The 13666-nt window shown below is 40.3% G+C and overlaps 1 protein-coding gene across 1 annotated transcript in view; it reads left to right on the plus strand.

The window, feature by feature from the left end:
- The first annotated feature begins 1256 nt into the window (after positions 1-1256).
- The window catches only part of LOC145482571 (uncharacterized), a 39793-nt gene continuing 27383 nt past the window's right edge, over positions 1257-13666 (plus strand). Inside the window, exon 1 of the mRNA XM_081461167.1 lies at positions 1257-8242. Within this exon, the coding sequence (XP_081317293.1) occupies positions 7806-8242 (437 nt within the window). The 5' untranslated portion in view covers positions 1257-7805. The remainder of the gene's footprint in view (positions 8243-13666) is intronic.

Here is a 13666-nt window from a genome sequence, read left to right on the forward strand (position 1 = left end):
ATCCTTCTTATTTGTATACTTTTTCCGATTGCAGGAGAACGTACGTGTCACGTGCCGTTGGTCAAAACTCACTCCCTAGAGCGAACAAAGCTCACTAACTCCCTAGGGAAACAACAACTTGAGCTTTCGACTCCCACGTGATCAGGTCGTGCTCCTTGAAACCGCGGCAAATTTGCGTCATGCAAACGATTTTTCGCCGTTGTTTTATTTTTTCTATTTTTGAGTTGGGAGGTATAACAAAACACTTAATGACTGGCTCCTCGGGAAACAGTGAGTTTTGTTTCCCTTTACTTACGTATTTACTCTATCTACATATTGATTTGATCTCTGGCCAGGGCTAAATATCCATTTTTTCAAAATAATCCTTCTTATTTGTATACTTTTTCCGATTGCGGGAGAACGTACGTGTCACGTGCCGTTGGTCAAAACTCACTCCCTAGAGCGAACAAAACTCACGAACTCCCTAGGGAAACAACAACTTGAGCTTTCGACTCACACGTGATCAGGTCGTGCTCCTTGAAACCGCGGCAAATTTGCGTCATGCAAACGATTTTTCGCCGTTGTTTTATTTTTTCTATTTTTGAGTTGGGAGGTATAACAAAACACTTAAGAATGGCTGACTGTTAGGATCGAGAACCGCCGGTCAACGACCCATTTGGCAAATCGCTCATATTTTGCCCAAAGATACCCTTACGTGACCTAATTCTAAAAATCATATTTCAAGGTTCCAGCGAATTTTTATTTTTCAGAAATTCGCGAAAATTTGAAAGCGCGGTCAAAGTGCGGTTTTTCGTGTAATAAAATGACCGAAATAAGGTGCGAGGACGAAGCGCTGGTAAAGTCTTAAAATAAATTCAATTGACTTCAAACTTCACAGAAATGTGGAACAACCACTCTAATTTATTCCTCGTTTTAAACTAATCTCAGAGATGTTGATATAGTGGTTTTCCGAACCATTTTAAAAACACCTATGACGCGTGTGAAAAATAACGGCAAAATATAGGTCATGTTTAACAGCATAAAAATGCATCTGGTACCTCACTTTCCGATTATTTTACTTTACAGCCTAGAAATATCATTATTAAACATATATCATGCCAAGTTTCATGCTCGAACTCGCAGTATTTCCCTTTGAGAAAAACGAAAATCTATGTCAATGTGTTGGGCGCAAATAACACAATAATTATACACGAACAAGAGACAAATCAGTTTCAACGGCGAAAGTAAAAGGCCATCATTCATTAAAATCTCGTCAATTCACTGCTATCAGTAGAAACATAATGTCCACTACATAGAAACTGTTTTTAGACGTTTTCGAAACATTGCGCGTTAACTTTGTTTAATTTCCTGTCCGCCGTCATGTCTAGTCTGTCATCGCGTGTATTTCATTAATGTAAACAACACTCTGAATGGTTTTCACGACAAACGCAAGAGATTTCCTGTAACCTTAATGTTTTCGGTTCACCAAAACGCTTTAAGTTCGTTAAGACACAATAATGGGTCAACTTGGAATGCTGTTTAGCATTAAGGACGTTAAAGGACTGTAAATTAATCGAGTTGAAATATCTTGAAGCAAATCAAAATCGCGCCCTTATTCTAATTTGGCAAACAGCCGACCTCCGTTCAAGTTCAAGAAGTCGAGAGGTTAATTCGGCAATGTATTACCGGTACAACAACAAAATCAAACCGCGGTCATCAAAAGTGTAAGTTTAAAAGTGTAGTGGCAAGTCCCAAATAAATTTCGCCTATATAAAATGGAAACAAGAAGTGAAACGTTCTGACCCGAAACAAATAAACAAAATATTAATACGACTACTTTAATCCGAAAATGTTACAGAAAACATACCTAAAAGCCGTCGATTCCCCTCAACACCACTCCACATTGCCTTAAAGAGCCCAAGCTTTCTGCTGTAAGAATCAGGGGCCTCAGGAATCTGTTTTTATCATATTGGCAACCATGCTGCGTGGCTGATATTCGAGACTCAGTAAAAGTTGTCACACAACCGTACGAGCAGCCCAGTCACGCTTTCACTGCTCTTGCGCAAATGTTCAACATTTCGCAATTTACCTAAACCGATTACAGGTTTAAAGTAGTGACAGTAGATTGAAATGCGCTTCTTAAAGCTGACCTATCCAGGAGCAATTATTTCTTGTTCTTGAATGGCTCTTAGTTGTAGCTACAGTCGGGAAGGGGGAGGGGGTACTCCTGGAAATTTCGGATATCTGTATGCCGTGGAAGATTAAGTGGTCTCCAGCTCTTAACGCCAACACTGACACACCAGATGATTCTCGAAGTATCACAGGGATCACTAAGCTAAATAATTTCGAGTTTAGCTCCGCTGAGTCAATTACCTGTTGGCGCGCATATTGCATTGACCGTGGACAGGTGGAAAAACAGTTAAACGGGAAAAGCCTGGTGCACATTGTAATTTAGCGTTGTCCAACACGCAATCGGTCAGGTTGTAATGCTAATTGTATTTGACAGAATCTCAAGTTTTCTTTGCACACATACTGGGGTGACATACTCCTAGATGGGCGTGGCCGGGAGCCATGAGTCAAATCAGTCAACTCGCAAAGCTTAACAGAAGAGTGATAGTGAACCACTGATAGAAGGACTGCAGATTGTCCCTACGCTTTACCCTGATAGGCCTCTGTTTTATTCTAATGAACTGATGCTGTGACAATGATGCCATTTAGCTTTATGAACATGCTAATGGTGAAGGGTTTCTTTTGCAGTATAAAAAAAATCATAAATAAGTAGTTCTTTGTGAAAAACTATTTTCAGGGAAGTAAGCTGTTTGGGAGATCTATGTTTTCAGATGTTCTAGAGTGATTAGTTTGTTAAGGCACTGTTGCGCTGCGTCTACGCGCAGTGTCGGAAACAAAATGCATTAGATCATCTAATTTTAAGTCGATAAAGGTAAATTAATCGTTGCAGCGAATTTGGAAAGGGTGACTCAAATCAAAAGGGTGATTCAAACCTCGTTCCTAGAGTCTCTCATCTTTCCGCCCGACTGGAGTACGCTCCAGGGTGCGGTAAGGTGAGAGACCCTAGGAAGGAGGTTGAGACGATTCGGTCATGAGTTTTTCCTCTAAAGGGTCTTCCTCCTCTACTCTCTCTCCCTCTCTACAAAAATTTAACGATCCTCCCCGCCCCGAAAAACTAGGACCTGAAAAAGACGAACATTATAAGGATCCTGGGCTCTGCGCATTTCCCGCGCCACCATTTCGGCGTCAAGCTTTCGGCCTGTCGTTTGACCAGTGCGGAATTTTGCCATAAGATACGAGTGCTGCTGGTCACTGACTGCCCTGAGAGCCCAACCCTCTTTTGAAACAACAAGGGCTTCTTGGTGACGTATTGTGGCTTTGAGTAACGCGCCAACGTTTGCTCCAAGCAGGGTTTGTAGCACATTTTGGCTAAGTCCATAAGGGAATGTCTCTCCAGTGTCTGAGTATATTTCTCCAGAGACAAGTGCCTCTCTAAAGTGGACGGGCTATGAAAGACACGAATGCAGCTGCCTTGAAGACATTAATACACCCCTGCCATGCATGGTTACTATCCTTGGAAGCATCACCAGACGCTTTCTCGGTCACACCCGTTGATAATGGCAACGATGTTGGGGTCGCAGTGTTCGTGCCTTTTTAGAAAATGACCTGAAGTCTCCTTTAGAGAACGATGTTTCCAGCAGAAATAAAGAAAGAGCGATGTCTGACTAAACTGCAAAAGAAACCCTTGACAATTAGCATGTTCGTAAAGCTAAATAGTATTATTGTCACAGCATCAGTTCATTAGAATAAAACAGAGGCCTATCAGGGTAAAGCGTAGGGACAATCTGCAGTCCTTCCATCAGTGGTTCACTATCACTCTTCTGTTACTACGATTATCAGTTGAGTAAGGCGGACGAAAGTTTAGTCACCAAGTTTTAACGTAAAAATCGTGTTGTTGTCACGAGCAACTGGCTCCGTATCCATTGGCAACTTGTCGGCCTTTGACGTCAATTGACAGCAAAGCGCGCGAAATTGTAGGCGACGCGACAGCCGACCAACGGCTGTTGATATTGTTACCAACGGAAACGAGGTAAGTTGCCCGTGACAACAACACGATTTTACGTTAAAACTTGGTGACCAAACTTTCGTCCCGCCTTACTCAACTGATAACCGTAGTAAGCTTTGCGAGTTGACGGACTTGACTCATGACTCCCGGCCACGCCCATCTAGGAGTATGTCACCCCAGTATGTGTGCAAAGAAAACTTGAGATTCTGTCAAATACAATTAGCATTACAACCTGACCGATTGCGTGTTGGACAACGCTAAATTACAATGTGCACCAGGCTTTTCCCGTTTAACTGTTTTTCCACCTGTCCACGGTCAATGCAATATGCGCGCCAACAGGTAATTGACTCAGCGGAGCTAAACTCGAAATTATTTAGCTTAGTGATCCCTGTGATACTTCGAGAATCATCTGGTGTGTCAGTGTTGGCGTTAAGAGCTGGAGACCACTTAATCTTCCACGGCATACAGATATCCGAAATTTCCAGGAGTACCCCCTCCCCCTTCCCGACTGTAGCTACAACTAAGAGCCATTCAAGAACAAGAAATAATTGCTCCTGGATAGGTCAGCTTTAAGAAGCGCATTTCAATCTACTGTCACTACTTTAAACCTGTAATCGGTTTAGGTAAATTGCGAAATGTTGAACATTTGCGCAAGAGCAGTGAAAGCGTGACTGGGCTGCTCGTACGGTTGTGTGACAACTTTTACTGAGTCTCGAATATCAGCCACGCAGCATGGTTGCCAATATGATAAAAACAGATTCCTGAGGCCCCTGATTCTTACAGCAGAAAGCTTGGGCTCTTTAAGGCAATGTGGAGTGGTGTTGAGGGGAATCGACGGCTTTTAGGTATGTTTTCTGTAACATTTTCGGATTAAAGTAGTCGTATTAATATTTTGTTTATTTGTTTCGGGTCAGAACGTTTCACTTCTTGTTTCCATTTTATATAGGCGAAATTTATTTGGGACTTGCCACTACACTTTTAAACTTACACTTTTGATGACCGCGGTTTGATTTTGTTGTTGTACCGGTAATACATTGCCGAATTAACCTCTCGACTTCTTGAACTTGAACGGAGGTCGGCTGTTTGCCAAATTAGAATAAGGGCGCGATTTTGATTTGCTTCAAGATATTTCAACTCGATTAATTTACAGTCCTTTAACGTCCTTAATGCTAAACAGCATTCCAAGTTGACCCATTATTGTGTCTTAACGAACTTAAAGCGTTTTGGTGAACCGAAAACATTAAGGTTACAGGAAATCTCTTGCGTTTGTCGTGAAAACCATTCAGAGTGTTGTTTACATTAATGAAATACACGCGATGACAGACTAGACATGACGGCGGACAGGAAATTAAACAAAGTTAACGCGCAATGTTTCGAAAACGTCTAAAAACAGTTTCTATGTAGTGGACATTATGTTTCTACTGATAGCAGTGAATTGACGGGATTTTAATGAATGATGGCCTTTTACTTTCGCCGTTGAAACTGATTTGTCTCTTGTTCGTGTATAATTATTGTGTTATTTGCGCCCAACACATTGACATAGATTTTCGTTTTTCTCAAAGGGAAATACTGCGAGTTCGAGCATGAAACTTGGCATGATATATGTTTAATAATGATATTTCTAGGCTGTAAAGTAAAATAATCGGAAAGTGAGGTACCAGATGCATTTTTATGCTGTTAAACATGACCTATATTTTGCCGTTATTTTTCACACGCTTCATAGGTGTTTTTAAAATGGTTCGGAAAACCACTATATCAACATCTCTGAGATTAGTTTAAAACGAGGAATAAATTAGAGTGGTTGTTCCACATTTCTGTGAAGTTTGAAGTCAATTGAATTTATTTTAAGACTTTACCAGCGCTTCGTCCTCGCACCTTATTTCGGTCATTTTATTACACGAAAAACCGCACTTTGACCGCGCTTTCAAATTTTCGCGAATTTCTGAAAAATAAAAATTCGCTGGAACCTTGAAATATGATTTTTAGAATTAGGTCACGTAAGGGTATCTTTGGGCAAAATATGAGCGATTTGCCAAATGGGTCGTTGACCGGCGGTTCTCGATCCTAACAGTCAGCCATTCTTAATGACTGGCTCCTCGGGAAACAGTGAGTTTTGTTTCCCTTCGACCTCAATGTTCCTCTCGGCTTCGTCTCGGGGGAACTTTGAGGGTCTCGGCGAAACAAAACTCAGCGTTCTTCATATTATTTATCGGTATTGTGGTCCCAAATGAATTTGGAGTACCAGTAAAAAGATCATTTTTCCTCACCGTTCATGTTTCCATTGTATCTCTGTTGCTTTATTTGTAAAAAAAAAAAAATTCACATCTGCCTTCTTTCCGCGACACCAAGTGCAATGTTTTGCTATTTCCCCTTATGCTCAAAGAAATTATTTGTAAAGTAGCTGGCATGATTGTAACACAAATAAACAATAAATTCCAAATCTAAAATCTAAGATTCACAATAAACTACTGAAAGTTAATATTGAAGATATTAGTAACATCCATTATACATATGTTTGTTCTTGATTGTTTTGAGTTAAATACAAAAGAAAAATTTCTTCGCTTGAGGTTCAATAGTGTGAACACTACAAACAAACTTCCCACTGAACTAAAACTTACTAATATTTAGCGAAGAAACACATACAAACAAATTAAATAAACACACAATCCACCTCTAAGAATGTAGGATGGAACAAAGTAGACTCAATCTAACACTCGGAGCTCCACAACTTGTTAACCGTTGACTGCAATTCAGGTTAAGCCAGCCAAATCAATATCAAGTCATAACAAAAATAGTCGGAAAGCGGGTAGCTTAATATATTATTCTCGGGGTCTCGAAGATGAAACTGAGGTTCTCAATACCATCTCCCGATCCTGGTTGCGGAGGAATCTTGTAATATAATCAGAAAAAGGTCAAAAAAAGGTCCAAAAAGTGTCCAAAAATATAGTCCAACAGTCCAGGTCCAAGACTCCACTGTTACAGTCCATGTACCTTGTGCCTCCTGCCTACTATTGAGATGGAGGTGTTAGCCTTTTAGCGAGAGATGGTAGCTTGAAACAAGCCGCCCTCTTCGCGCGATAATTACAAATGAAAATTTATTCCGAAGTTTGGCCTAAATTAATTATCATTTATTTAATAGAATACAAGATTTGCAATTGTTTGCTTGGAATGGATGTCATGTTACTTGGTGGCTCTAAGTACGCTAGAAGTATACAGTTGATTAGTATTTGAAGCTCTTTGGATGAGAGATGATCGTTCAAATAAAGACAATTATTCTAGTACGAGTCAAGTTTATCACAAGTTTTTTTACTAGTCCTCGTTTTACAAGTCCCCGCTTCACAAGTCCACGTCTTACTAGTCCGCGGTTTACAAGTCCAGTCCAATCCAGTCCAGTCCAGTCCACGAAATAAAGTATGCCTAACTGAATCGACCACAAAGCTAATTAGATTGTGATAAATAATTCTCTTTTAGTGGCTTGAACATTGCCTTGTGGTCTTGAATACACGAATAATTTCCAAACAGTAAGACGAAAACAAACAAACAAACAAACAAACAAACAAAACAAGATCGGCTGTTAGATTAGCGCCCTAACCTGTCGTTCATCGAACTGAATGGGCCAATAACAGACATTTGATGTGATCGCTTGGTCGATCATACGATACCTGTGTTAATCTATGCAAATCATCCACGTTTACATATTGTGCTAGAACTGTTGTTGTCACGCACAAAAAAAGTGAAGCAAGATAGCATAATGTCGCACGAAAACACAGCGCATCGGGAGCCAAAAGGACGCAATTCAAGTTGGAATCCCCTTAGGTTTAAGAAGAACCAAAAAGAACCTGGGGAATGCGAGTTACAGGCTTTACGGGTCGATTTCGAGCCCGAAACAAAACCTCCTCCTACTTTTGTCTATTCTCAGGAAACGAGCGAAATAGTAACCCCCGTGTCGACTCATACTCTGAAGCTACTGGAAGCAATCCGCGAAGACAAATTGGAATTCGTCGAAGAAGAACTCAGCAACATGAAAATGCAAGATGTCAATAAGACCGACAGACATGGCTTCGCACTTATTCATGTCGCAGCTCGATACAACTTACACAGAATCGTGCCCTTGCTGTTGGAACATGGAGCACACATTAACATTGGCACAAGTGAACACCAGTGGACACCCCTTCATTTAGCTGCCAGGTGTGTTAAATGTACTCTACAGTGCTAGTATCTTGCTTTTCTTTCACTAACGACTACTTGCTTTTATCAGAACGTCTAATTTAAAGCTGAGGATGAACGTTCTTATATTTTTTTTTTTGCGATTTGAGGCTGAAAACGTTCGTAAGATGTTCTTAAGGTTACTTCATACCTTCGCGGGGCTACTTGGTCGATTTTTCTTTTTTTGGTCAAGAAAATTAATGTCCGCGAAGCAAAAGCGGGCTCTAGCGCGATACACGAGCGCTTTTTCTCGCCTCACGCTTCGCGCTCGTTCTCGCGCCTCGCGCGCGCTCTTGTATCGCGCTAGAGCCCGTTAATCCGCCTGTAGTGCAGACTAGATTTCTGAGGATGGTTTTCAGCGAGGGCTGATTTTGTATTAATGCCCTTAAGAGTGACTTCCTGTAAATACTACGGATAGGTGTGCAAAATGCAAAAATCGAATTCCCTCAAACTTTTTCACAAGAAAGCCGTCTGGAAACTACTTAAGAAAATACAAGTTTTAGTTTGTTTGGATTTATATTTTTCAAGTAAAGCGATTTTTTGATTTTCACCCTTGGAGAAGCCCTTGAACCACTGAAAAATGTGCTTCGTATTTGTGACTTGTGTAAGTAAACTAAAACAAATATCAAAACTATTTCGATATTACACAATTCAGTGACCCCTCCTTTACAAAGTACCGTTATTAGAATTAGAAAAGATTCAAACCTGAATTTTGAAAACATTTTCAAATTTACCCTCCTAAACAGCATTATCAGAAAGCTTGATTTTGGCAAATTTCAACGGCAAAACTCCCTACCTGGTACATGGATTCCGCTGTAAAGATGGTATTCTATAGAAAGAATAAGGCTTCCTCTATCGTTCTGTGAAATAAAATTTTGGGGCAACTGAAACTGCGAATTTAGACGACCGAAAATATTTACGGCACTCGCTTGAAGTTTATGACCTTTGAACTTAAAGTTGTCTTCATGAATATAAGAGATAACCTAAACAACAGTTGAAAGTTTAGCCTGAATGCGACTCTTTCCCCCATTTAAATGATTTGTAGTCATTCTTTATCTTGTGTGGGCAATTTTATCGAAAGTAATATTTTTTACGCTGAAAAGGAGTGCTAACTTGTGTATGAGTACGTGCGTATTTGTTTACTGAAGCGGAAATTTGTGAATATTAAATTTGTTCCATCTAAGTTCTATTTCGTGTGCTGCAAGGCGTTTCGTGTTCTCATTAAAACAAAATGGTATTGTCAAGTAGAAGGTTTTCTTCTCAGATTTTAAAACAACATATAGTTTTTGACTTACCATCCCCATGTATGGCTTGATTTGCTCAGCAGCGTTACACCGGGTGTGATAGCGGTGAGATGGCATGACGATAATTAACAAATCGATTTTCGCAAATCGATTTCATCAAAATATATTTATTATATCTTTTGACATCATAATGCTTTGAGACTACTTGATAAAGACTCTTGTGAAATAAGTCCATTACAACACAGGCACGCTTTAAGTGTGTACCCACATTTTGTGGGTCGATTATTATTCATATATTCACGCTATTGTTCTTTCTCATTGAATATTCATAATTCACGGACCGATTACTTTCCGAACATGTGGCTGGCTACTGCACGAGCGCAAACGCTTTGATGTTAGGTGCGATATTTTTGCTTTGTGTTAGGATTTCTGCTTGATTGATTTTTTAAACCCTATTGTTGCGACATATTTTAATTTATTCGTAAGAAAGGTCTGGAAAAGCTCAAAGCATGCACGTGGAAAGGCCCCGGGAAAGGCTGAGAAATTGACATGAACGCATTGCTCGGCGTCTGACCGCAAAAACACTCTCAAACATTCTAGTGTCTGGAATGTTTTTCATCAATAAATTCGCTCCTTTTATTCATTCCAGTGTTCATTTGAATCTAAGCTACGATTTTTGACGTCTCGCTTTGTTAAAATCATACCGCTTTGATGAGTCCAAGTGAACATAAACCCATGGAACGGAAGCCCGCTCGATTATTTATAAAAAAACTCTGTCGATCGATAGCTAGCTATTGGAAGTCGGCCCGTTTTCACCGAATTAAACGTAGACATTCATAAGCAAGAAGAAAATAAAACGAGTGTGTTGGATTTTGAATTCTGTGTACCCTTTCGTTTGTCATTTACTGTTCCTTTAGATGTTTTCTTTTGTCTTTTAGCTTTTCTGGTACGAAACGATCGAGTCGAGTATAAACGTCACGGCAATGAATCAAACGCGATTTCTATTGGTCAGATCCATGTGGTTGCTGTGACGACCAACAAATCAACGCGAGTTAAGCGGAGCTGAATCGGGCGAATTTAAGTTTATTTACAAGCTTTTTTTAAGCCAAATCTCAAAATTATCAACGACATTTCATCTTTTCAGAAGTTTAGTGTCACGGCAGTATCAACAAATTGTGTGTTTCGGGTCAGCATCGCGGATCACAACAACGCGAGTTGTTAATCGAACGAATTCAAGGTGACAGCGTGTTTAAAAATCTCAGAAGTCTAAATGGCAGTTCATCCTTCCAGAAATCAAAGCACTTTTGACGGTAAGTCCATTGAAACGTATGTGAAATTCATTGAGCTAATGTACAAAACACAGGGTCACTTATTTACATGTTTTCCACCGTGAAGTCAGCGATTCCCTTGATCGGTAAGCTCACGACTGAAACTTTGGCTTTGGCCCAAATACCGAGCTGATCGACAGCTTCAACAGAAGCACCAACGGCAAACTCCATCATGTATCACGGCTCACAGCTAATAAACTAGTTAACGTGACGATCAAGTGTGTTTACAGTGATGAGAATAAGTGAGTAGCCACGCGTATGACTCAGTTATTTATAAGCCCGCGTAATGGCGTGTATTTGCATAACAATGTATATCGTCTGTTGTTTTGACAAGCGCACGGTCAATCAAATTCAAACAAACTCTTATGTATTTCTTTGTAGTTTAATAGTATCTGATTGTTAACCTTAAATAAACTAATCCAACGAAAAGCTTAGCGATCGGTTGGTAACAAATCACTTCAAATAATTTTTTAATCGACTTCCATCTCGCAAACGAGAGCAAATTCATTCAGACGTGACCGAAGACATGCCGCCGCGGTTCTCACTGCCGGCGACAAATTGCGTTGTAATTTGCAAAACAAAGCGGTTCTCCGGTAATACGGAACCAAAAATTTCGTTTAAACGCTCATTTTCAAGCTTGTAAAATGCATATCAATAATAAACCGATATTACCTTTGCCGCTTATGAGCGAAACGTTTTTCGGTGGAAAGAGATGAAAACACTAGGTGACATTTTTTTCGCAATCACCACGCTTCAAAGAACAAAAGGATACGCACTTAAGGGACAATAATTAAGCCGCATTGTTGAATTCTTTTGAAATACATCCACTGAATCGCCGCCCAAAAGTCACAAGTCCTATTCATTCATCTGAGCTCAATAATTTCGAAGATACTCAGCCCTGTCATCGGAGCAAACTCGACAATAACTCGAAGCTTGCCGACAGGTAAATTAACGAGCCTTCCGTGTCAATTAGCCAGCGGTATAGCCCATTTCTGAACAACACAAATAAAGCGTGCCTGTGTTGTAATGTCTACAAAATTTTGAAACTCTTATTACGGTGAAATGAAGAACCTGGATCTACTATTTTTATGCCGCGGTCGTGTTATCCTCGAGTGTGGTATCACATGACAATAACAACTAAAAAATGGCCACCTGCAGTCATTCTCAAATTGTTGGTGGCATGTGCGTCATGTGCGGTCCTAGGGTTTCGAATCCCGCACATGTTCAATTTGTTCTCTTGAACGACTGTAAACATCACAATATTAAGAAAGCGAGTCACAAACGGCTGCCGCAAAATTCAAGAGATTTTTTCGCAACGGTAAATGATCTTGCACTGTTAACGATCAGGTCAACTGTCTTAAAGCAAAATGGTATAAGCTTGATACAAAGTTATGGTCACTTTGTTTCCAGCTCAGACAAACGAAAACGTAAAAACGAGGCTTCTGGCGAGTTCTTAGGGGAGGCTAAAACTGTATTGGGATAATATCTTTGGAACCACTCCTCAAATTCATAAATAAATGGTACTCCCGGGTTAATAAGTCACAGTAATAATGGCAGCCAGTCATAAGCAGGGACTATGGTGACAATCGCATGACTCGAGAGACTCTCCAAGTAAGGACAAGTAGGGAGCTTTCCGCCGTCCTTTGATGTTTCCCACGTCAATATCAAAATGTTCACAAATCGAACGGAGCATGGCTACACTCGCTGCCGCATTTTCGTGGGAGAAACCTGTAAATAGCCGGGCCGCAATATAACTCAAGAGACTATAGTCTCAAGAGACTATTACGCTTTTGCACGTTCAGCTACATTGAAAGAGTGCCATTAGATTTTGATTTCGCGTATCATGAAATCACGCCTTATTGGGCCTCATGGTGATTGTCTGTTACAGTAGCATTCAGTATTTTCTCGATAATCTTCCGCAATATTTTCGATCTAAAGATAAAATTGAATTACGAATACACTGACCTGCTCTAGCCAACAGTAGCCTTGCTTCGTCCAGAGAAGAATCGCTCACACCAATAGCCTTCAAATGACCTCGAATGTCTTTGTCACATTTTCTAATTAAAACACATTGAACATATGCGGGATTCATAACACTAGGACCGCACGTGCCACCAACGATTTGAGGATAACTGCAGGTGGCCATTTTTTAGTTGTTATTGTCATGTGATACCACACTCGAGGATCACACGACCGCGGCATAAACATAGTAGATCCAGGTTTTTTATTTCACAGCAATGAGAGTTTCAAAATTTCTTTACTTCTAGGAAAGATTTTCGACCAGCTTATACAAAGCTTAATCTTTTGGGATCTTTTATGCCAAATACCCCAATTTTGGCCTTAACAGCAACTGCAACAGGATGCTATCAGAAAGAAATTAAAAGGAGCCTAGGCATGCAAAATGTCATTGCTGTGGAGGCCAACCCAAACAGGGAGAACATCTTGTATAGAGTTTTGCCAAGGGGCAACAGGGGTGATGAGAAGTTGATAGACGTGATAAAACCCTATGCACTAGAGCTCAAAGAAAAGCTAATATCAAGCCCCTTGACAATTTTCTATAGCAACCTTGAAACCTGTGGTGAGTGCTATTGTTACTTTGAGCAAGAACTTAGGGAACAGCAGTTCTATCCTCCTGGGTCTCCTGCAAATTTCAGCAATCGTCTGTTTGCCCAATACCATGCACAGTACCCAGAAGAATATCGTACTAGTCTAGTTAAGAGTTTTATCTCTGGTACTTCTGTTGCAAGAGTGCTATTTGTTACAGTTGCATTTGGTGTTGGTATAGATGTACCTACTGTGGAGAGGGTTATACACATTGGTGTACCCTATACTAT

This window comes from Orbicella franksi, chromosome 3 (assembly GCF_964199315.1).
Source record: "Orbicella franksi chromosome 3, jaOrbFran1.1, whole genome shotgun sequence".
Taxonomy (NCBI): domain Eukaryota; kingdom Metazoa; phylum Cnidaria; class Anthozoa; order Scleractinia; family Merulinidae; genus Orbicella; species Orbicella franksi.